We start from the raw sequence: 24,149 nt of genomic DNA on the forward strand, positions 1-24,149 counted from the left end.
GCTGTACACCTTGTTGTCTCTTTATTGAATGTGAGTTGCTATCCTTGACAGGATGGTGAGGCTCTAGAGGATACACAAAATTTGGCAAGTAGTGTTGGCTGAGAAGAATATTAGGAAGAAGATCATTCTTGAATTGCTTACTAGCTAATAAAATAAAGTATTAGGAGAGGTAACTAAGATGACAGATGACAAAATGCAACAAATCAATGGAATACATCTAAGGATCCTGATGGAAAAAGGAGAAAAAATAGATATCCATTGCAAAATAGACAATCATTTTGTACTCCTCTCCCTTGATGTGATGTGTTCAATGCTACTGACAAGAATCACAAATTATAATGCATATCAGATAGATGACGGCTATATACCCCAAGATCCTCTGTATTGTCTATTGGCTTTGTGGTGACAACCTCCTAGTCATTCATACCTTCACTACAAGGACACTCGTAAGTGAGATATGAAGTTGAGGGGCATTGATAATGACAACTAGGAGACAGTCAGATGGTCTTGACCTTTGGAAGATAACTGTTTGGAGAGGCATTGGAATTGGCAAGCCAAAATGAAAACTCAGCTGACAAAGAGAGCTCAGAGAAGACAGAGGCCAGCAAATCATGCACCTTCTTGACGTCTTCTGTAGCAGAGACTGTAATGTAAGAGTAGAGCTCCTGTGCCACACCAATCAATGCTTAACATGGTATTGACCACCACAGTACAAACCATAGTCAAACAAGATGGAAAGCCACCTCCAAAGAATAGGCGAGAGCAGTGGCAACATCCCATAATAAATCACATGAAAACAGAATACATTGTGCAGTGTTGGACTATGCAGCACAGACCAGTAAAGTCCCATTCTGCTCAAAATTAATTGATTTGAGAGGGGTGGGGCAAGTAAGTTAGAGTTCTCTCCTGTAATTGTCCACAGAATTCTCCTGGAAATACATGATTTTAGGCATTTAAATAAGGATAATGGGGCTTGATTATCATACACTGCCCAATCAAATATCTTGCCATCACTGGCTGCTGAGGTTCATGTTGAAAAATAACCCTTTAAGAGCAAAGGTACAGCACAATTAACAAGATATAAAAAAGTAACCTGGAACCTTCAGGAATACAGGAGCGAAATCAGAGAGGTTAATGAAAGTTTATATTACTTCAATTAACAATGAAACTATCAAACGAATTGTTACACGTTACCAGAATAGCTGAGATTTGAATAAAGCATATGTAGTCTAGTCAGATACTCATTTCTAATTATCCTGTGGTAGTTCTTTATTGAAAACAATGAACTTAAGTTTTCTGAGGAAGTAACAAAGAGGATTGATGAGGGCCAGATCATGGTATTGGTAGTAGTGTTGTTATTAGATCAGTAATCGAGAGTCCTAAGTAATGTTCTGGGGCCATAGTTTTGAATCTCACCATGGCAAACAGTGGAATTTGAAACCAATGAAAATCTGGAATTTAAGGTCTCCTGGTGACAGTTGAGCCATTGTAGATTGTCATAAAGCCTATCACAAAGCCCAGCATATTAGTGCAAAAGATAAAGCTGAAGCATTTGCAACAACCTTCAGCCAATAATGCCAAACAGATGATTCGTCTCAGTCTCCACCGGAGGTCCCCAGCATCACAGACGCCGGTCTTCAGCCAACTTGATTCACTCCACGTGTATGTCAAGAAATGGCTGACAGCACTGGGTACTGCAATGGCTGTTGGACCCAGACAACATTCCAGCAATAATACTGAAGACCCCAACGTTCCCTTTCAGCTGCAAGTCTCCACACACAATTATCAAGATCAGCATGCCAATTATGGCATTGATTGCCAGTTCTCGAAGTCACTGTCACAGAAAGTCCTCCGAGGTCCATGCAGCCAGCAGGAAAATTAGAGGGAACGCTGCTGAAGACATGCATTCTCTCTGGTTTGTGCCAGCCAGCCAGTCTTCTATCTTTGCTGGTATGTTGCTCCATACATCATAAGTTTTTAATTTCCGCAATAACCATCCATGTACCATCTTATCAAATGCTTTCTGAAAATCCAAGTATAGTACATTTCCAGGCTCCCCTTTATCCACAATCATATTACTCCTTCAAAGAGCAACAATAAATTGGTCAAACATGATTTCTCTTTGATGAAGTCAAGCTGATTCTTCCCAACTAAGAGTTTTTTCTAAGTGCCCAAATATAATTATTTTATATAAAATTCTGGTCCCTTCCCCATGACAGAGATTAAGTTAATTGGCCTATAGTTTCCTGTTTACTTCCACCAGCCTTTTTTGAACAGAGTATATTTGCTCTTTACCAGTCCAATGGAAACTCTCCTGATTCTAGAGAATTTTGGAAATAAACAATACTTACTTTGCCTTTTATATATTTTATTAACATTGCTACCAATTTGTATACTGTGTTAAAATTTCAGAATAAAAAAGACTTTAACCATGAAACAGCTAGCTCCTTTCTATATAATAGTGCAACAACCAATTCCAATCAGCTCTAATGAATCTACTTCTGTCTCTGACTAGTTGCGACAGGGTCCTTTTCTCACCTACTTCTCTCAGCGATGTTGACTGCCTCTATAGTGATCCTCAACTGGCTTGCTCCTGTAGGTGACACTGACTGCCAGTCTTGGGGTCATCCTGTTACCTGCAGAAGGACAGGAACCTTTCACCTAGCAGCAATGATGCAGCTTTTTTAGATTTGTCTGTTTCAGTTAATATATTGTGTTGAAAAAGGTAGATCAACCTTGTTAATAAAGAATGGACACTCCTAGTGATAGTCATTGCTTATTCTGATAATTAGATTTGTATATAAAGTCTATTTTCTTAGATATGGAAGTAAAGCATTCCTTTCAAACTCTCCTGAGCTGTTTCTCTGTTCTCCACATAACACAGTTTATTTTTCAAAGTTTGTTTTCATTATTAATCCCCTGTCATTAGGCAACCATGTTCAGCTTATCTCCCTTGGTAAGTATTGTGGAGCAGTTCATCCACAAACAGTGATTCCGGGCCTGTCATAATTCTAGGGTTGTCAATTTTTGCCAAATCTAGAAAGCAACGCTTAAGAAGATTTAGAAATGAATCTGGAGAATATAGTTCCATATTAAAGTACTTTAAAAGAAGCAGTCTTATCCTTTGTGTGGTTGCTTATAAGACAACATATGATGGGGCCAGACCAAACTGCAACAGGGAGTAAGATCAAGTGACATTTCATCACTTTCTGTCATGATGTACATTGCCTCATTGGTGTATTACAGGCAGACGTAATCCGTTATACTACATTTTCCCTTAAGTCTCTGAATCTATCCATTATATTACGTCTCCCTCCAAATCTCTTACTTCCATTTGTGATTGTTTCTCCGGTCTACCTAAGTGTGTTCTCAGTTTCTTCTCTGCTGGGCAGAAGGAGAATTGACAGATGTCTCTGGTTCAGCAATAGACTGTCATCTGGGGCTCTCAATGAACTCAGCATCCCAGTCTGTTGACTTCTGACTGCTGCTTCAATCGTGTGGAAGGTTACATCTGTGTAGAAGCTAGTGCACATCTGTGCTGTCTTACTGTGCCATTTTTAGTTTGAATAAAGGAAATCTGAAAATGTGGTGTCTGTTCCACCATTTGTTCAAAATGAGCTTAGTCTCGAATCCAAACTGGCACTCCTAGTTGGAGATCTGCTAGGTTGCAGGCTTTGTGACATTTGTCATAGTTCTAAATCTGATTGAAATTGAACTCATCCTCTTTCTTGCTTACTTTTTACAAGTCATCATGTTGTACACATTTCATGAATGTATGTGGGAGAGTAGGGAGGTGAATTGTCAATCTTCTTCCCATGAAGAGATCACACGGAGGTTAGCTATTTTGGCCCGGAGGTGAACAATAGGTCAAAAGGTAGAAGTTGGATGACATCGTTTCTCAGCAATACTGTCACTCTGTCCTCTTTCAGCTTCACCATTGGCTTGAGGATATCTTGGTGATTAGTAAATATGGTAAACTCCATGACGTTGTGAACTCTTCAAAGTACTCATTAGACAAGCTGTGGTCCACTGAGATTACAAGGTCTGGGATTCCATGAGTTGCAATATCTCCTTCAGTGATATAATGACTGTTTCAGAAGTGTGACCCTGCAAATACTTGACTTCTATCCATCTGGAGTAGTAGCCTACTACAAATAAGAACATTTTACCATCTGACGAGGCCTGTCCCAAGACATTTTCATGGTTCTGATGGAAAATAATATGAAATCAACAGTTACCTTCTCTCCTGATGATGGATAGCATATGTCATTTTTGTATCCTCTTTTCCAATGGTTATGAGAGACCCAGCCACCAAACAATATCTTACCCTGCTTCAACATTCTTTGATGTCCAAATGTACAATTGTTGCAGTATAAAGTCTGAGGATTCTTTGAATGACCAGTAAATGTATAAATCGTTCACCCTACTGAGGTATCCTCTCTGTTCATAGTACTGTCTCAGAATGGGATTGTGTGATATGAAAACTGCCATGCTTTGAGACAACACCCTCTGGCATAGTCACATCCTTCATCAGATTTCTGAGCATCTCTGATTTCATTTTGTTACTGAGGTATTGCTGGTAGAATTGTGGTTGTTATTGATGTGCCATTTTCCACCTCTTTAATTAGACTACATCTGTTGTTCAGGTCTTGCCAGAAGAATACAGAACACAGCAGATACTTTCTCCTATTTGAATCATTGTATTTATTGTGGCATTTTTGCTATCTTCTAGAATTTAAGGGTGTCTCTAAGGATTTGTGGTTTATCTCTATTTTGAAGCAATTAACAAGAACATAAGCTGCAAAGTCCTCACAAGCCATACCAAAAATAATACTGGAGCAGGAAGGCTGGCATTTCGGGCCTAGACCCTTCTTCAGAAATGATTTCTGAAGAAGGGTCTAGGCTCGAAACATCAGCCTTCCTGCTCCTCTGATGCTGCTTGGCCTGCTGTGTTCATCCAGCTCTACACCTTGTTATCTCAGATTCTTCAGCATCTGCAGTTCCTACTATTCCCAAAAATAATACTTTTTCCTCTTAATCACTGTATACCTCTGTCGGTGAACAGGATGCATGGCAAACTCTTTTTTAATCCAATTATGGGATATGGACATCACATCTAGGCCAGGGTTTATTTCCTGTTGCTGAGTGCTCTAGGGAAGTTGGTGGCAAACTGTTTTCCCGAACTGATGCAAGTCATAGAATCCCTACAGTGTACAAGCAGGCTATTTGGCCAATTGAGTCCATACCGAACCTCCAAAGAGCATCTCACCCAGACCACCACCCACAACCCCCCCCCCCCGCGACCCCATCCCGGTAACCCTGCGTTTCCCATGGCTAATCTACTTAGCCTGCATATCCCTGGACACTATGGGGAATTTAGCATGGCCAATCCACACAGTCCTTGAGAATCCACAGAACTGTTAAGAAAGGAGTTCTGGGATTTTGACCCAGCCATGTGGAGGGATGGTGATACAACCCCAACTTGGGCTGGTGAGTGGCTTGGCTGGGAACTTGCAGTTGATGGTATTCCCAAGCATCTGCTGCCCTTGTCCTTCTAGGTAGTAGAGGTCACCAATTTAGAAAGTGCTGTCTAAAGAGCCGTGGAGAGTTACTGTAGTGCATCTTGTAAATTGTACACACTGCTACCCCTGTGCATTAGTAGTGGAGGTGGTGAAAACTGAAGGTAGTGGCAGGGGTGCCTATCAGTGGGCTGCTTTGTCCTGGATGGTGTCAAGCTTCTTGAGTGTTGTTGGAGCCACACCCATTCAGGCAAGTGGAGAATGTTCCATCACACCCCTGACTTGTACCTTTGGGAAGACAGCAATGAAAGCAATAACTATAAACGCTGGAGATCTGAAATAAAACAGAAAATTCTAGTGAAACTCAGCAGGTATGGCAGCATATATGGCAAGAGAAACAAAGTTAGCCTTTTGAATCCCATGACTTCTTCTGAACTGTTTCAAAAACAATTTAGTTTTCTGACCATAACTCGTCTCCTCAGTTGAATTGTCTTTGTTAAGGTTAGATTATCCTTGACTACAAGTGGTCAAGGCTTCATCTCAGACTCTGACAACAGTTCTGCCATGATTATTTTTTTTTAAGCTGCCATACTATAATTCTCTGTTGTACAAATTGTTATTGGAAGTCTCAATACTTGCCCATTGCCATTGGTTACTCTTGCTACATTCAACCTGGTCAACAATGGTATTCTTTCACAGACTGAAATAGCCATTGAGTGTTTTTATTACTTCCTTGGAAGTAGCTTTCTCTTCATCAATCCCTTGCTTGACTACGATATCATTTGCACAGTCACCCATTGCATGTAGTAGTGTACTGACTTGCTCACAGTTTAGCTTTGCAACAAAGTCACATCTAGTATGATACTTTATAAAACTCTGGTGTTAATTCTTCACATTTCTGCTTTATTGTGATCTGCAAACTGCTCAAAACTTTTAAGTAATAGCGGAGATTTTTCTGTTTGGATCTTTCACTCACTGCCTCCATGTATAAATCTTGATCTTGTTATATTGCTACAGAATACCTACAGAATCTGCTGAGGTATCATTATTTAAGAAGTGTCTTATGGTAGCTTCATCTTACCATGAATCTGCAAGAAAGAGCAAGATCATTGAATCTTCTTATGATGATGCTAGACACTGTCTTATTAGTATATCACACAGTTAAATGCATTAATTGCCGTGTTATTGAATAATGTACAGTAGAAAGCATCATGTAAGGACTACATATATTTATTTGAAATATAAATTAGAAAATGGAAATTTGGACTGTGTGTTGCAGAGAAAGAACCAATTATTTTTAGCAAAAGTGGAACTGTGCTCTTCACTTATTGGTTACACAATTTTCAAAGCTGTTTTTGTTACTTGTGTGAGACAAACTAGCATCTGATGCCTTTTGGTTTAAAAAAAACTGCTCAGCAACATCTCAGAGATTGGTTTTAAGTAGTGGCTTTATCACAGAACTGAGAGAAACCAACAGTGGCCCCGACATCTCTCTGATTCTCTCTCTCTCTCTCTCTCTGTCGCTCTTTTTCTCATCCTGGAGAGAGCAGAAATGAAATAATACTTAAAGGCCCTGCAAAGAATAACTTCTAACTTAACCCAGGAACTAGGTCCAACTTGCTGGGCAGCACGGTGGCTCAGTGTTTAGCACTGCTGCCTCACAGCGCCAGGGACCTGGGTTTGATTCCGGCCTTGGGCTGTCTGTGTGGAGTTTGCACGTTCTCCTCATGTCTGCCTGGGTTTCCTCCGAGTGCACCAGTTTCCTCACACAGTCCAAAGATGTGTAGATTAGGTGGATAGGCCATGCTAAATTAGGTGGATTAGCATGGGAAAAGTAGGGTAGGAGGATGGGTCTGGGTGGAATGCTCTTTGGAGGGGCTGTGTGGAATTGTTGGGCCAAATGGCCTGTTTCTACACTGTGGGGATTCTATGATTCTATGAACTGGCTACCAAATTGAGGCTCACCATAGTCAAGAACAATGCAATATCATCACCTGTAAAACCTGAAATAACTGAGAGAAAGTCAACTCATTTCCATTTATTGTTTGGACTGTTGATCCACAGACTTTGTTCATTTTGCATCTATTTTCCACCCACAATATTCCTGTAAAATGATCTTGTCTGTCTTGTCTATCTGTTCTACCTGGTGCTTCCATGATGGTGGTGCAATAGGACTTCTGAGCCAGAGCACATCTGCTCTGTCTGATACTTTTTTTTTCCTTTTTCTTTTTACCTCCCAACCTCGGGCGGTATCTGCATTGTGGGGTGAAAGCCAGTGCAGACTCTCAGCCTCAGCATGGACTCAAACTCCCGGCCTCAGCATGGACTCAAACTCCCGGCCTCAGCATGGAATCAAACTCCCGGCCTCAGCATGGAATCAAACTCCCGGCCTCAGCATGGACTCAAACTCCCGGCCTCAGCATGGACTCAAACCCCCGACCTAAGCATGGACTTAACATCCCAGCCTTAGAATTGTATTGCACTCCTGGACTCAGTGTGGGTTCAAAAACTTGGCCTCAGCGTGGATTTGAAACTCTGGCCTCCGTGTGGACTCAGCCTCCCGGCCTCAGCATGAACCTACCCTTAGCATGGACTCGACTCTGGCTACGAGGTAAAGCCCAGTGCAGTCTGGGTTGGAAAGGCTGTTATTACGAACTCTTATTTCTCTGTTTTTCTAATTTATTACTGGACTTTTTATTTCTCTATTTTTCTAATTCTTTTCCCTAAGAATTAGTACTTAACTACCTGTACCGAGGTACCTTGGCACCTAGGATAGCACTGTAAATGGTGACCTGTAAGCTTTTCAGTGTACTTGTGAGTACATGTGACAATAAAGCTAATTCTAATTCTATTCATGATTAAATGTGTAGATGTTTGGATTTAAAGAGGGTAAGGTTTAAGTTTGCATATTAGTAATTAATCCATTTTTGCCACTTGTTATCAATAGGTTTGTTACAATAAATAAGTTGTTTCATGTTTATTGATAAAACCTAGTGTGGATTTCTTTTTGATGTTGATGTGATAACTATCTGAAATCCCACTGATTGAATTGCTCATATTTCACATTTGTGATAACTTGTGGATTAGTGGGGCTTGAATAGCAGGCTCTATGCCCACTGGGGTCATGATAATTTACGTTTGATCTTAGCCGAGTGAGTTCAATTGGAGGTTTTGATGAACTTGTTATTTCCAGCATACCTTGGTTACAGATGGAAAAGTTCTGTCAATCTGCTGCCATTCTCACCCCCAACTCCAATTCTTACTTTCGAGAGGTTATGTGTCAGAATTCAATACGAAAATGTTTACGCATTGTGGAATGCTTATACAGACATATAGCCTGCTGATCTACTTCCCGGTCTCACACAGTTAAGAGGGGCTAAGATGCTCGTGGTATGCCAGAACACCTAGCACGAGTTAGTACCTTGGAGAGAAAAATGGAGAAACAGGATGGATAAGTTTAACTAATACTGTGTCAAGCCTTTGCCATGTACCATTTGCTTTAACAAATCCATTAAAAGAGGTATCCTGAGTTTAAGATGTTACAAGGCTAGAATGGCTTGTACTATGTTTGGTTAATTATAACCCAATCTTGACAACACTTGGAGCATTTTCTGACCTAAAAAAGTAAAGAAGAAATGGTTTGTGAAGGATTGAAATTTCTAGAACTTGCAAAACAATTTTCTTCAAATTAAGCTAGTTTTTGGAGTGGACTGTTCAAGAGAAAAAAGTAAATGTGAATTTTTGATATAAGTTGTCCGTCTGTTTGGAGATGTCTTTGTACAGGCTGTCGATGCCATCATCAAGTACCAATTGCAGATTGCTGAGGGGACTTTGGAGGAGAGAGGTCCCTTTGATGGCAAGTCGTTTTCTGCCACATTGACAAGACTGGAAAAATTTGTAGATTTTCTCTGCTTTTCCCAACCTGCACAGGTCAATAAAATGAGTTCCTGAAACTAAATATCTTCCAAAATGCTGGAGAAAGGTTTACCCCGGATTTCATTTCTGCATCTTGCCTTGAAATCACCAAAAGGATGCTAATTATCTGCATGATTTCTTTTTGCATTTTTCTAATCAATGCTTTTGGTTCAGATAACATTCATTTACTTAGGAGGGTCATTCAACATTGAATCCTGGAACAAGATGTGCAGTTATGCACAGATGTATTTTGTTTTAATCTTTAGTTTAGTTAACATTGTGTGGAGTCTCTGATAGTCTAAGATGAATAATAAGTCTCAAGAGTACATGCAAGATTTCTGAGTGTCAGATTATTTTTCCCCATTTTATCTTTGCTTGACCATTATAAATCCTTCACCAGTGAGTGTTGGCCTGCTAATGGACCCTGTTCTGCAAATGCTACTCTGCATTCACCTAAAAGGAAGAGTGAAATTGAGGTGTTGGAAAGAGGGACTGTTCCTCTACAGGAGAGTGGAAGAGTCAATGTGACCAGTAGTTATTACCACATTTTCCAACCACAATGTAGTTTACCAGGGAAATTAAACCATGACAATACACCTTCTGTTGATCATTGTTAAACATTTTTATCACTCTTATACATTATCACATCCCAAAGTAAAACTTTAGCAGATGCCATATAATGTGAATTTGTCTACTTTATTGGGAAGAATGGAAAAACAATATACTACTCAAATGGAGAGAGATTGCAGAATTCTGGAACAGATGGATCTGGGTCTCGTCGTCTGTGAATCAAAAAATAACAGATACAGCAACTGATTAGGAAGGCAAATGGTTTGTTGGCATTTATTGCAAGGGCAATAGAATACAAAACTAGGGAAGCTTTATTAAATTGTACAGGGTTCTGGTGTGCCACATCTGGAACACTGTGTACAATGTGTGCCTCCTTACTTAAGGAAGCATATAATTGCATTAAAAACAGTTCAGAAAAGAAAATCACTTTACTAATTCCTGGGATGAAAGTGTTATCTTATGAGGAAAGATTGGACAAGTTGGGCCTATGTCCATTGGAGTTTAAAAGAACAAGAGGTGATCTTATTGAAATATAACATCCTCAGGAGTCTTTATAGGGTGGATTTGAAAGGATGTTTCCTCTAGTGGGAGAAAACAGCACTGGGGGATACAGTTTAAAAATGACAGTCTCCCATTTTAGATAGAGATGAAAACTATTTTTTATCTCAGGGGAATGTTAGTCTGTAGAATCCTCTTCTCCTGCAAGCAGTAGATGCAGTTTTATAGAATATTTTTAAGTCAGAACTAGACAAAGAAGTCAAAAGTAATAGAGGATAAAAAGAAAAGTAGAGTTGAGGCCATGATCAGGTATGATTTTATCAAGTGACGGAGCAGGCTCTCAAGGCTGAATGAACCCCTGCTCCTAATTCATGTGTTCGTATATGCATCATATACGCAATATGCATCAATTCAAAAATCTATGTTTGATTCCTTCCAATCAGGTTTTCACTACTGGCACAGAGCCAAATGGTTCTTAACAAAAATGATTTTCTATCCGACTGTGACAAAAGTAAATATCCTTCTTCCTGCAGCCTTTAACGTAATTGACCACATGATCCTGCAACGCCTGTCCAATGTTGTTCAACAGGGTGGGAAGCTATCACCTGTTTCAACTCTTAGCTATCTCCTCATGGCCAGAATATCAATTACAATGGCTTCTGTTTTTGATCTTATACCATTACCTCTGATTTACCCCAAGGATCTAACTTTGACACATTTATATTTCTTATTGACATGGTGTTCCTTGGTGGCATCATCCTAAAGCATGGTGTTAGTTTTCACATATATGTTGATGAAACCCAGCTCTACATCACCTCTCATCTCTCTTGACACCTTTATTGCTATTAAATTATCAGAACTGCTGATCCAACAATGTTCAATACTGGAAGAGTAGAAATTTCCTCCAATTTAATATTGGGAAGACAAGTTAGTGTTTTTGGTCCCCACTCCAAAATCCACTCAGTAGCTAATAACTCCATTGTTTTCCTTGGCGATAGTCTCAGAGTAAAGCAGGCTACTCACAAAAGTAGTGTCACATTTGACCCTGAGAATGTCAGACACATATTCACAATATCACTAATAGACTTATTTCCACCTCTGTAACATATACTGACTTTGCCCCTTTTGAGATCATCTGCTGAAATCCTTATTCCTACCTGTGTTATTTCTTGACTCAACTATTCCATTGCATTCCTGACTGGTCTCCCATGTTTTACTCTTCCAAAACTCTGTTCCCCAATTAACTCAAATCAAGTCCTATGTACCTGTCATGCCTGTTGTTCTATGATCTATAATCACTCCGATCAAGCAATGTTTTAATTTCAAACTTCTCATCCTTGAATTTAAATCCTTCCATAACCTCCAACCTCCCTATCTTTCTCATCTCCTCCAGCTCCATAGCCCTCCTAATTCTAACCTCCTGACTATTCCCATTGTTCCATTGTGGCTGTACCATTAGCTGCCAAGGGAATTCCCTTTCTACACCTCTTCAACTTTTCACTCATTACATCCTTTAAGACAGTCCTTAAAGCCAACCTCTTAGACCAAGCTCTTGATAACTTAACCTTGTCTCCTTATTTAGCATGGTGTCATGTGATGCCATATTTTGTTTTATAATGTTCCTTTGAATCACCACAGGGTGTTTTTATTATGTTAAAGGTATATAAATATAAGCTGTAATCTAGTTGGACATATAGTCTAATACTTAACTATATTTTCAATCAGATGAAAATGTAGTTTTTTTCCCTTTGGGATGTCAGTTCTGTTTTGCAGTGGTTGAAATTTTGAGAAGGAGATACAGATGTTCTTTTTTTGGATATATTTTCCCTAGAACTCCTTTGTCCATCTCTGCCATGTGGCATCAGTAATTGGGAGTATTGTTTGATATCTGCTTTCTGAAGCAGGTTATTGGAAATTTACAACAGTGAATATAAATGTCTTTCCCTCACTTTGAAAAGAAAGGTCTAACCTCTTCAGTTCCTCCCCATGGCTGTATAGAAGACCAGAAGCATAAAAGTCCTAAATCATTGTTGTGCTGTTGGCTGACGCTTCACCATAGCACCTGAGCATTTTTCTAAAGTCTGTTGAAACTTATGTGATCTTGTCTGGTTACAATTTCATTTCCATAACCTGTAATACGTATTTAGTAAGTTTACAACTTGCCCATGTGATGAGGGATTTTTTTCTCTGAATTTCTTAAAAGCAGCAAGTCACACTCAGGACATGATTCAATGAGCAGCATCTGATAATCTTGTCCACATGACCCTTTTTAATGTGAAAACTTAAGAGATAAGTACAGGAAGCTATTCAACTGTATCATTTTTGAGACTGAACTGGTCACCCATCACATAGGCACACTTTGCAAGTAGAATCACTGAACGGTCATTGGTAAAAACCCTGTCTGATTGTACTTTCCTTCCCTACTCTAGGACATACAGAGATCTACTGTAGCACCCATACCTCCTCACCTGAAACTTGCTACAATCTTCGGGTCAATACTTGAAATAAAAACACTAATTTTCTATTCCATTTTGAAAATATTGTAACTGTACATAATCTATTTCCTGATTGCTTATGCAGCACCAACAATAATTTTTACTGCTACAGTTTTGGGCCTCGTATCTAAAAAGAATATTCTGGTATTAGAGGCTGTTCAAAAGAGGTTCAATGGGCAAATTCCTGGGATGAAAGTGTTGACTTTATGAAGAATGGTTAAACAGGCTAGACTTTTATTCTTTAGAATGTAGAAGAATGAGGGGTGATCTGTTGAAAGTACAAGATCCTGAGCGGGCTCAACAGGCTATGTTGAGAATGTGGTTTCCATTAGTGGGGAAATCTCAAATTAGGGGACATAGTGACAGAATAAGAGGACACTCATTTTAAACTGAGATTCAAAGGAATTTCTTCTGGAGGGTAGTAAATGTTGAAATTCTATATCCAGAGAGTTGTGAAGTCTAGATCACTCTAAGTATTAAAGAGCAGGTAGACAGATCTTTGAAATATCAAGGAGTTGACAGCTATGCTGAGCTGACACAAAAGAGGAGTTGAGGTCTGGGGCAGATCAGGCATGACCTTGCTGAATGGCGAGGCAGGCTTGAGGGGCTGAATGGCCTACTCCTGTTCCTATTTCTTACGTTTTTATTTGTGGTATGTGCAATGCAGATTAGTTGTCTCAGAGCTACAGTGTTAAATGACCCCCCTTTTCCAGAATCAAGAGTGACCTGGGAGGTAAATGAATCTTCGCTTGGCATCATAACATTCTGAATCTTGTATCTTCAATCCCATAAGTCTGTCTGATGCCAGCCCTAGGCCATGTTATATCTCACACAGAACCGAACGCCATTACTGTTTCAGCGTATGGAGCCACCTTCGCCTACGCAGGAAATGGACCCAGGGCAGAATATCTTACCAGATCCCCAGCACGTATCTGGAAATGGCCTGTAAGTTCCACTGCTGATGAATGTTCACATAAAGCAGTTAATTCAATAGATCTAACATGTTACAATGATCACATGGTATGAAATAAAACTAACAATGATACAGTGGATGGAATACAAACTTTTGACCAAGACCCTTCAGAACAATTATGCAAAAACAAAACTGGTTTAATGCTAATCACAGAATCACAAAACAAGGCCATTCGGCCAATTGTATCTGGCTATCCGAATATTTTAACTTTGTGTCAATCTCCTGCCTTACTAAAATAAAGAACTGTGACGCTGGAGATCTGAAACTCAACAACTCTGGCGAGCATCTGTAGAGAGAGAAACATACTTAATGTTTCGAGTCTGAAAATGACTTCTTCACAATTTCCACTAATTCTGTTTCTCTCTCCATTAACGTTGCCAAACCTGTTGAGTTTCTCCAGCAATTTCTGTTTTTATTACTGGTTTAATATTGATCAGGATGATACACAGAAGTACATGTTTAATTCTTCATTTTTTTAAATCTGTAATTTACTCCTGTTCATTTTTCTTTTTCCATCTCATCCCACTGGATTAAAAACTATTCTCAAGAGTTAAGAGAATGGGATGGTCTGACGCCAATCAATCACCTTTGATTTGATTGATATTACTGTTTACCTGAACCCCTGAGAAACAAATTGATCAGTACATGAAAGGAAACCCTACCCATCATCCTATACTTCTGTATATTTCAGAATTAGTCAAAACTGTGAATTGTATCTGGCTCTGATAGTTGGAGTTGTGATTTGAATTTTCATTTCCTCATTCGTATTGATAGACCCTACCCAGTAAAGATTGAATTTATAACTGAATCTCTGAACTGGGATTTAAATTCAGTCCTTAGTTAGTGTTGTAATATATACTCAAGGGCCTAGTTAGCATCATGGAAATTTATGGTACAGGAGAAGGCCATTCAGATCATTGTGTCTGTGATAGTGGGAAAGTGCTTTCCCACCTAATCCTACTTTCCAGATCCTATTCCACAGCCTGTAAGCTACAGCACTTCAAATGCATACCCAAGTGTCATTTTCAAATGTGATGAGAGTTTCTGTCTCCCCATGCTCTTTGGCAGTGAGTTCCAGACCAGCATTCACCCAAAATGAAACAAATTTCTCTGCAACTCCCTGTAATTCTTCTCTCAATCATTTTATACCCAATTTTGCTAGTTGGGTCTATGATTACTACTTCCTGGTTGAACTTGAGAGACAAATTTTCTCTGTTGATGATGCTGCAACTCTATTCAAATTCAGGGGAGGCAATGGCATAGTGGTAATGTCACTGAACTAGTAATCAAAAACACAAGACTAATTTTCTGGGGGCATGAGTTCAAATCCCATCACAGCAAATGGTGAAATTTGAGTTTAATAAAAATCGGGAATAAAAAGCTGGCCTCATGCAATGACAGTTAGCGATCATAAAAACCCATCTGGTTCACTGATATCCCTTAGGAAAGAAAATCTGCCTTCGTCACCTGCTCTGTCTGACATGTGACTCCAGGCCACAGCAATGTGATTGACTGTAAACTGACCTCTTGGCAATAGGGATGGACAATAAATGCTCGCCTAGTCAGTGACGCCCACAGCCCATTTACAAATAAAACAAATTCTAAATTTTCTGGTTGAAATAACTGGAGTGGATACTCCTAAATAATAGCAGAAAATGTATAGCTTAGAGACAGCTCATCTGCTCTATGCTGGTTTTTATGCTCCATGCTGGGCTCTTTCCATGAGCATATGCTTCTGTTTCTTTCTCTGTCATATGAATGTGTGAGTTTCCCTCAAGTGAATTTACATTATTCCCCTCAACCACTCCATGAAGTAGACAGTTCCATGATCTTACTGTTTTTTTTCTCCAAATACTTTGCATATTTAATACAATGATTGATTGGATTATTAATGCATAATGTAATGAAATTCATCTAATAATAAATTGTAATAATAGGATGAAGTGAACTACTTTATTGAATGAGCAAGATTGTGATTCACAGTAACTTTTGTGTGAGAAATTAAGGTGATAGCTTCCCCTACAAGGCTAACTAAAAATAACTGCTACTCAAAAGCTGTTTACAGAATGAACATTAAGGTATTGTCAACATAATTGCTTAACATTGACATTAAATTCACTGTTGCACATGCCAAGTAATAAACTTGCACTGTGGTTGTAGCATTATAGAAGTAATTCCACCTGTTGCAATGTTTTATGACATTCATGCATAATGGTGACATGCTGCAAACAGCTTCTTAAGTACCATTTTTACTCAACAGAGATTTCAAAAAAGTAGTTTGGATCACACTGATCTATGAATCGCAATCAAAATGACATTGGCTATTGCCCACTTTACATTTTGGTTTGCAGATTTCTGTTGTTGGACTGTAGTGCTCCCAGGTGGGCAGAGCTTATACCAGACTAGGTTTCTGTTTCAGATTGCTGTTCAACAACACCCTACTGAAAACTTCACTTTTTAATACACTCATGGAATGGAGCCCTCACTGACTCATGGAGTGGAGACCTGCTGGCAAGGCCAGCATTTATTCCCATCCCTAATTGCCCCCGATAAGATGGGGATGAGCTGCTGTCTTGAACTACTATAGTTCGATTGTGGAATTGGATGGTGTTGCTGAAGTCTTGTTAAGTTTATAAAGTGTATCATGCAGATGTTCATGCTGCAACCATGGTGCACCAGTGTTGAAGGTGCATATTTGAGTGTGAATGTCAGGTGAAGACATAGTTAGTGCATCTTAAACGTCCAACAGTCAGCAAGTCTTTCGACACTGTCCATTCTCATGCATAGAGATTAGTCATTTGGGCAACATGGCAAAGAATTTTCATTGCCCTGAGGTCCTGAACCAACAAAAACTGCACAAGTAATCGGGCAAGGCAGTTTTGGAGGCAGAAGGGTGGAAGAAAGAAGTTTCAATAGAGAGTTATAATATTTTGAAATAATGAAGACTTACCAAAATGAAGTGATACAGTTTCTAACTGTGATCCACTTTGTGCCTGGTTTCTTCTTTTGAATAATGCCTTTATGAGAAGGCAACAAAAGTGAGGTTTGCTGTTCTTCCACAATGCCCTAAGCCATTTGCAACAACTGGTTTCAAATAAGAATAGGTAAAACCCTGAAGAGAGACCAAGAGGGAATGGGAGAAAAGAACATCCACATTTTTCCTAAGAAAATAAGAAAGCAAGAAACAAGAAAACAAGAAGCCTGTGAGTCTCATTCAATCACTGTATGCACCAATATTACATTAATTAGCCTTTTGATTATCTCTTTGTCTTTTCATGACTTTCTAATGATCTATCTATGATTCCCTAGTTTTGTGGACTTCCCACTGTTCCTGTTTTTTTTAGATTTTCACCATTTTAAAAAAGTACTTTGTTATATTCTTCTTAGTTGCAAAGTTAACCTGAATGTTACTCTGCTCAATATTGATATCCCATACCTTAATGAATCCACAGGAAATAAATCATTGCCCTGAAGCAAAGTCAGTGAAAGCAGGAAAGCTTCATATTTTAAAAGCACCTGATGCAAAATGAATTAGGAATTTCCCTGAAATGTTCCTCTTTCCCTACACTTTCTTTGTCACTAGTAGTTACACTGCAAAACCTCAGGCACAAGTGAAAGTCCTCTTTCAATTACATAAGAATCTCATCCCCAATTAGTTTTAGCATTACTGGAGGGGCAAAAACCTGTTGCTTGAAGGTCTTTAGTATGTGACTGGATAGACGGTATCTCTTATATTCTTCCAAGTATTGAATTCTGTTTTTTTCTTTATTAATGTCCTTTTTAAAATATAATTTCTCTTCCCAAAGTGCACAAGATGGGATTATGAAGGAGAGTCAATCTTGGGTCACAGACCGAGCTCAAAAAATGTTTCAGAAGACAGGGGCTTGGAGTCCTGAAAGAGGTCGGTCAGAAGAAATGGAAGACACTCGACCAAGCTCCCAGGTATAAATCAGCAAAACACATCTCACAATGTTATTGCTTGGTATCAAAACATTTGAATGATTTCATTTTTGTAATTATGTGTTTCAATCCTGGCTAAATTTGCTGGTCACACCTATACTGAAATCTACCAGTTTGATACTGGTACATTAACAATAGTTTCAATGCATTTTATTGGCAGAATCAGAAAACACTGGCTTCTACAGCTGTATATACCTATTATATCATGCTCCTCTTTCCCCAAAGACCATTTATAACCTTATGTCAGGTTCAACGGTCTGGAGCCTTCTAATATACAGGAACTCTGCTCAAAGACTTTTGAATGCCCAACAAATATTTATATCTTTCTCAACAATTTGTTTCTCTGTTCTTCTTCATTCCTTATTTAACTGTAACAAATAAAACCATTGCTCAGCTGAGATACGCAGTAATTATGTGCTGTCCACTCCCCGCACTGTCATTCAATAGCCAGACTGTGGTTTCTGTACTTTTTATACGATTTATATCACCCTGGGCTCTTTCTATGACTGTCATGCAAAATAGGGAGATTTTATCAATTTGAGAGTTGAAATATCATTAGTCATCATCATCGTTCAAACACTGTTAGTTTATGTAATTAGATATTCTCGTTTGATGATAAGAAATGAAGAAATTGCCTCTAAAACTCTGCAGAGTATTTGTACTTTATAAAAGGAAGGGCATTTATTTAATGCCTCATAACATCTAATTGGAATGTATCATTTAAAGTGATTTACTTTGAAATACAGTGATTGTTATTATGTAGACAAATATGAACACTGCTTTATACAAATAACAGGATGCCTCTTTTATGCTGGTTTTATTTGAGGCAGAAGTGCTGATCAGGATAACATTCATATAGTTGACAATCTATAAGTTTATTTTGTTCATTGCCATCATCAGCTGGGTGTGATGAGCACAGGAGAGAAGATGGGTAAGGTACAAGAGTGACAATCAGCATGTATGGCGTAAAGGAACACAGCAATACATCATTCTATGCAGATTAAAGCACTATGCCACAGATTAGCCTTTCAGACTTTTCAGCAGTGTGTCATAAACGCGATATATTTTATGTTAATATACCATAGACAGATTACCCATGGTGTTGCTCATAGTTAGCCAGATGATACTCTTTTATATGGAGCATTGCGAATAATGTATTACAGCAAATGTGATTCTTACAGAAAATGAATGATGTATAAAAATATACTTCTATGATATGTTAAAAATCTACATGTCCTTTATTCATTATAAACTCCTAAGTGCACTTTATAATGGAAATTGCATAATTGTAAACAGTTTACCTTCTCGTTGTGGTGTTGTACTATATTCTAGGAAATAAATAACATCATATGATATATCTGAAATAATGCTTCTGAGGGCAGCCTTTGACAATAGTACTGCCTCTCACTGAGTCAGGCATTGCAGGGGATCAGTATCCTTAACTTTCATCCCCTTTTGTCAACCAAGTCTCCCTGATTGGATCAGATTAACAGCCCTGAATCAGGGAACTCCTATTCTATGGTGTCCAGCTGACTGACCTTGTTACAATCACTACAATATCAATCTCATATATACTGGTCAAGGAATCCCTGATAGCAACAAATTGTTTCTCAAAAAATGTCCATGAAGGTGCTGCCATTCAAAAGTAGACCTAGAACTCAATGAAATTCACCCCAAAATTACTAAATTAGTCTGCATCACAAGAATAAATCATACCGTGTTGTGATTTCAAGACCTTTAATCTCACCACTTGGGTTTTGTTCTCACAATCTTCAGTGGTATCTGTGCCACTTAAACCATCCAGTTAAATTCTAACTTGTACTTATTCCTAGGTTACCATTGTTTTCTGTGTCACCTATGTTACAAAGCTTACATAAGAACACAAAATTACATAATAAAGGGAGGCAATGGCCTTGTGGAATTATTGCTGGGCTGTTAATCCAGGGACCTAGGTATAATGTTCTGGGGACCTCAGTTCGAATTTCACGATGGCAGATGGCGGAATTTGAGTTCAATAAAACCAGAATTAAGAGTCTGATGATGACCATGAACCCATTGCTAATTGTCAGAAAAACCCCTCTGGTTCAGGGAAGGAAACTGACATCCTTACCTGGTCTGCTTACGTGTGACTCCAGACCCACGGCAATGTGGTTGATCCTTAATTCCTCTCAGGGATGGGCAATAAATGTTGGACTACCCAGTAACACCCTCATCCCTTGAATGAATATTTTTAAAAAAGTCTGAAAGCAATTTGTTCTGTGAAGCACTTTCAGATTGCAACAATGAGGTGAGGTACTCTAGAAATCTAATATGCTTGTTATATGTCAATGTTAATGTGACTGCAGTTAGAATCTAAGGGCAGTACTTATATTACCAGCAGTGTTATGACTGAATAGCTACATTGCCACAAGAGAGATTGACATCTGTCTTGGTGCTTAGTAGGAGCTGGGTCTGCTCACCAGTACAAAACCAAAAGTACTCATCTGTGTATACTTGTTTGTAAATTCCTCTCACAAAACCAATTAACTGACTACTTTGACAATACTGTCACACTTTACATTGGTACTTAGAAGCTAAACATTTAACCTTAAAGGCAAATTATCACAAAGAGCAAAGTACAGTCCAGCCAAGGAACAGGCCCCTCAACCCACTGAGCCTGCACTGACACATGATGCCTTTCCAAACCAAAAACTCCCTGCCTCTATGGGGTCCACTTCTCTCTATTCCCTGTCTATTCATTTATCTGTCCAGATGCCTCTTAGAATTAGAATATCCTTTATTTTCACGTACTCAAGTACAGGTGTACAGGAATACGGTGAAAAGTTTTACAATGTTACCTCTTATGGCACCATCGTACATACAAGTACCTTGGTACAAATTTTGGCTATAGAAAGAGGAATGAAAAAGAAAGGTAGTTGCATTACTTTACGGAAATGAGACATAGTTGAAAGGATAGTCATTACAGTCAAATAAACAAATTACACATAAACATTACATTTCAGTAGCTGAGCACAGGGGCTTCTACTTGCGGTCTGACCACCCACACCAGACCCCAGTCCAATAACCGTCCAGCTCCAAGCCTCCAGTCCACTCCGCACTGGTTCTCAGCTGCTCCAAGGTAAGTTTTCTCCGGGACTGCTTCCTCGCACCGGCCTCCGCTCCAGGACTTGATTCCCCTCGCGGGCCCTTAGCAATTATTCATTGAATAATGAAAAGATGCCATTTTTTTAACTGTGGCTGGTTTGAGGAAGAAAGCCCAGAATCTTCCTTAACCAGAATGGGTTGAACCCTTTGCTGTTATCATTAAACAGATTCACACGTTAGCCACCTAGTTAAGTGGCCACAGTTCTACTCATAATTCCTAAATATTAAAATTGGCACCAAAATAGCATTTTTGTGAAGCATAATGAAGAAGGAAAATGTCTATTTGGCACCAGTAGAGATTAGAAAACATTTTTGTCATACAGTAGAGGGAACATTAATATGACCGGCCACTGAGCAATCTTTACAATTCCAGATAGGGTTCCCCCTAGTGTGTGTGCTTCCGCGTAAGAAGGGAATAACTGCCTCCATTTCTGAATTCAACCACTCCTCAGTTGATCAGGTTAATTTTAAAAGGATCCCTTCCCTTATTGATACCTTTTCCCAATCCAAATATATTTCTACTTTAAAAGGAGTCCCATTAACCTTTCTTGAGTTAAAAAATGTGTAAGTATATTATCTACTAAATGTGTGAAAAGATATTTAAATTTGACATACATACTTGCAGATTATAAATGGGAATTGTGTATCAAGATAACAATTCAAAAGATATGCAAGTTATCCTTTGGGTTCCGTGTAGAAAAAGATGGGGGAATGTTGTGGCTGATAATTTGGATGATTCTAGTAATGATGAAGTCAGTAGTGAAGCAGTTGATTTCAAGACTCCTGGCTCTGCAGTTTGCTGGCAGGTTTTAGGCTATTTCCTCCTCGATGGTTACTTCACTGGCTTGCCTGGCTTCCAGGATTTATAGAAAGAGAAAATCTTTCTTTATCTTCCACACAGTATTGGTCTATCAAACTGTGAATTCACAGCACAGTAGACCACACAGGTACATTGTCAGTCTAAAACATGTATACCATGGGTTGCAGTTGGTTCTTCACCCTTTTTTGTATACTCCTAGAAGAATAAAGTATAAATATGTCTGCAGTTTGGATCATAATCTACAGGAGATGGCTTTCTGCCAAGGGATTGGGGTAGTCAATTCCTCCTTACCGCTTCTTTTTCGATCCCTCAGTTTAAAATTTCCCTGACACTCTAAAGGTGGGACATGCCATGGGTTCAGACAGAGCTTTGCCAGATAGCCACTGAAATTACAGTCATCATTTGACTATATATTCTGTTTTTAAAAATGTTGTATTTAAAATTTGATGTATCCATGAGTAATTTGGGGTTATAATCCAGTGTTCTGCAACATTACTTTGTGTTATGATCCTGGCTGATGCTAATAGCGAGCAGTTTAGATCCCTGGGTGAGACCAGGTTTGATGGACCATAAGTTTTATTTTTCTTTTTGTTTGCTGTGGAGATCAGGCATTGAAACTATTCACAAGAATCTTCCAATCTACTTTTTATAAATGAGCATAAAAATTTATTACACAGAAGAAAAACACGAACTATGTTACACTATACAAGATCTATTTGAAGATGTCTTATTACGAATATTGTTCTGGCAGACTTACATATACTCAAACCTCAGTGGGCAGTCACCCCGCCCTCCACATAAAGCTTCTTGTTTGGCTGGCATGGCTGTTATTTGTTTCTGGAGCTTTCACTTTCTTCTTACTGACTTCAAAGCACCTTGAGAGTAAATACCCTGAGTTTTCCCTATACTGAGCTTCAAGCAGTTTCCTGGCTGGTCTTCTGACTGGCTTAGCATTTCAGCTTCCACTCTCTTGTACCCACACAGTTAGAAATAGACTAACTCACTGACCTTCTGGATGTTTCCATCTCTGTTTCCTTGTGTCATTGGACGCCTTTTTGCTGGGCAACTTAGTACTTCTCCCCAGTCCTGATTGCTTGGACTGCTAAAAAGAGCCCCTCTGCTTCTAAAGACCTCTTGCCTCCGAATGAACCAGTTTCAGACTGACTGTGTTCTGAGGAAGGGTCCCCGGACCCGAAAGATTAACTCTATTTTTTTCCCTTCACAGATGCTGCCAGATCTGCTGAGCTTTTCCAGCAACTTTGTTTTTGTTCCTGATTTACAGCATCCGCAGTTCTTTTGGTTTTCATTCAATCTGAATGAGCCTGTGACTCAACCTTCTGCCCCTTCTCTTTGTAAAGCTCACATCAAATACCCTAACAATTATCTGCCTAGGTGGCTTGCTGTTCATTTATCTAGAGTCACATGATTTATTTGAAATGTTTTATTAATTTTTCAAAAATGATTTTCTGACCTCTTTAGAAAAATTAGGATCTTTACAGAAATGATGATTAAAATCAATTCTCTTCCATTTTAGAACTTAATCTTTCAAACAGTAGTACTGTACTATGAATCTTCATTGATTGCATCTGTATTTAGGCTACACTTTTCCTGACCTGAAACTGTTTGATGTTCCCCAGGACAGAAATGAGGAAAATTTTCACAAAGCTAATGAAAATGTAAAGATCTAGATCTGAGTTATGAGACCGAGTGGTTAATCCTGTAACTCACTACCTAAAAGCATCACCATCTTATAGAGCACAGCAGTTCAAGAAAACCATCAATGATCATCTTCTGAGGTCAGCTGTGAATTGGCAATAAATTTACCATTGCCAGTGTTGCCTACATCCTGAAAATGCAAAGACAAATCATTTAGTGTATAGATTAATTCTCTAGTGTACGCAACTTTCAAGTTCTAATAAGTCCCCCTTTGTTTGATATTTGTTTATGTCAACTCATTGAGCATGTAGCAGGGTTTAAACCTTACAGAATTTTGCTCAGGAATAGCAACTAGTATGAGGAGCCTTCCAGCTCACTCAGTTCCAGCTAAGGCTGACGTTTCCTCCCCCTTTAATACCCCCCCAAATTTGGCTTTGTATTGCAGGCTGTGGAGATGCAAGAAATGGGGAGGGACGGCTACTCGGACAGCGACCATTACCTCCCGATGGAAGGCCACAGTCGAGCAGCCTCCATGCCACGGCTACCTGCAGAAAACCAAGTGAGCTCAGTGAGATGTACTCTGCTGCATCCTGTGTCAT

The 24,149-nt window shown here is 39.1% G+C and overlaps 1 protein-coding gene across 1 annotated transcript in view; it reads left to right on the forward strand.

Moving 5' to 3' along the window:
- The window catches only part of LOC109912552 (voltage-dependent P/Q-type calcium channel subunit alpha-1A-like), a 547,201-nt gene that overhangs the window by 480,641 nt on the left and 42,411 nt on the right, over positions 1 to 24,149 (forward strand). Inside the window, exons 42-45 of the mRNA XM_048617794.1 lie at positions 13,833 to 13,942; positions 14,408 to 14,421; positions 17,785 to 17,912; positions 23,996 to 24,109. Of these exons, the coding sequence (XP_048473751.1) occupies positions 13,833 to 13,942; positions 14,408 to 14,421; positions 17,785 to 17,912; positions 23,996 to 24,109 (366 nt within the window). The remainder of the gene's footprint in view (positions 1 to 13,832; positions 13,943 to 14,407; positions 14,422 to 17,784; positions 17,913 to 23,995; positions 24,110 to 24,149) is intronic.

This window comes from Rhincodon typus, chromosome 38, assembly GCF_021869965.1.
Source record: "Rhincodon typus isolate 14 chromosome 38, sRhiTyp1.1, whole genome shotgun sequence".
NCBI classification, from domain to species: domain Eukaryota; kingdom Metazoa; phylum Chordata; class Chondrichthyes; order Orectolobiformes; family Rhincodontidae; genus Rhincodon; species Rhincodon typus.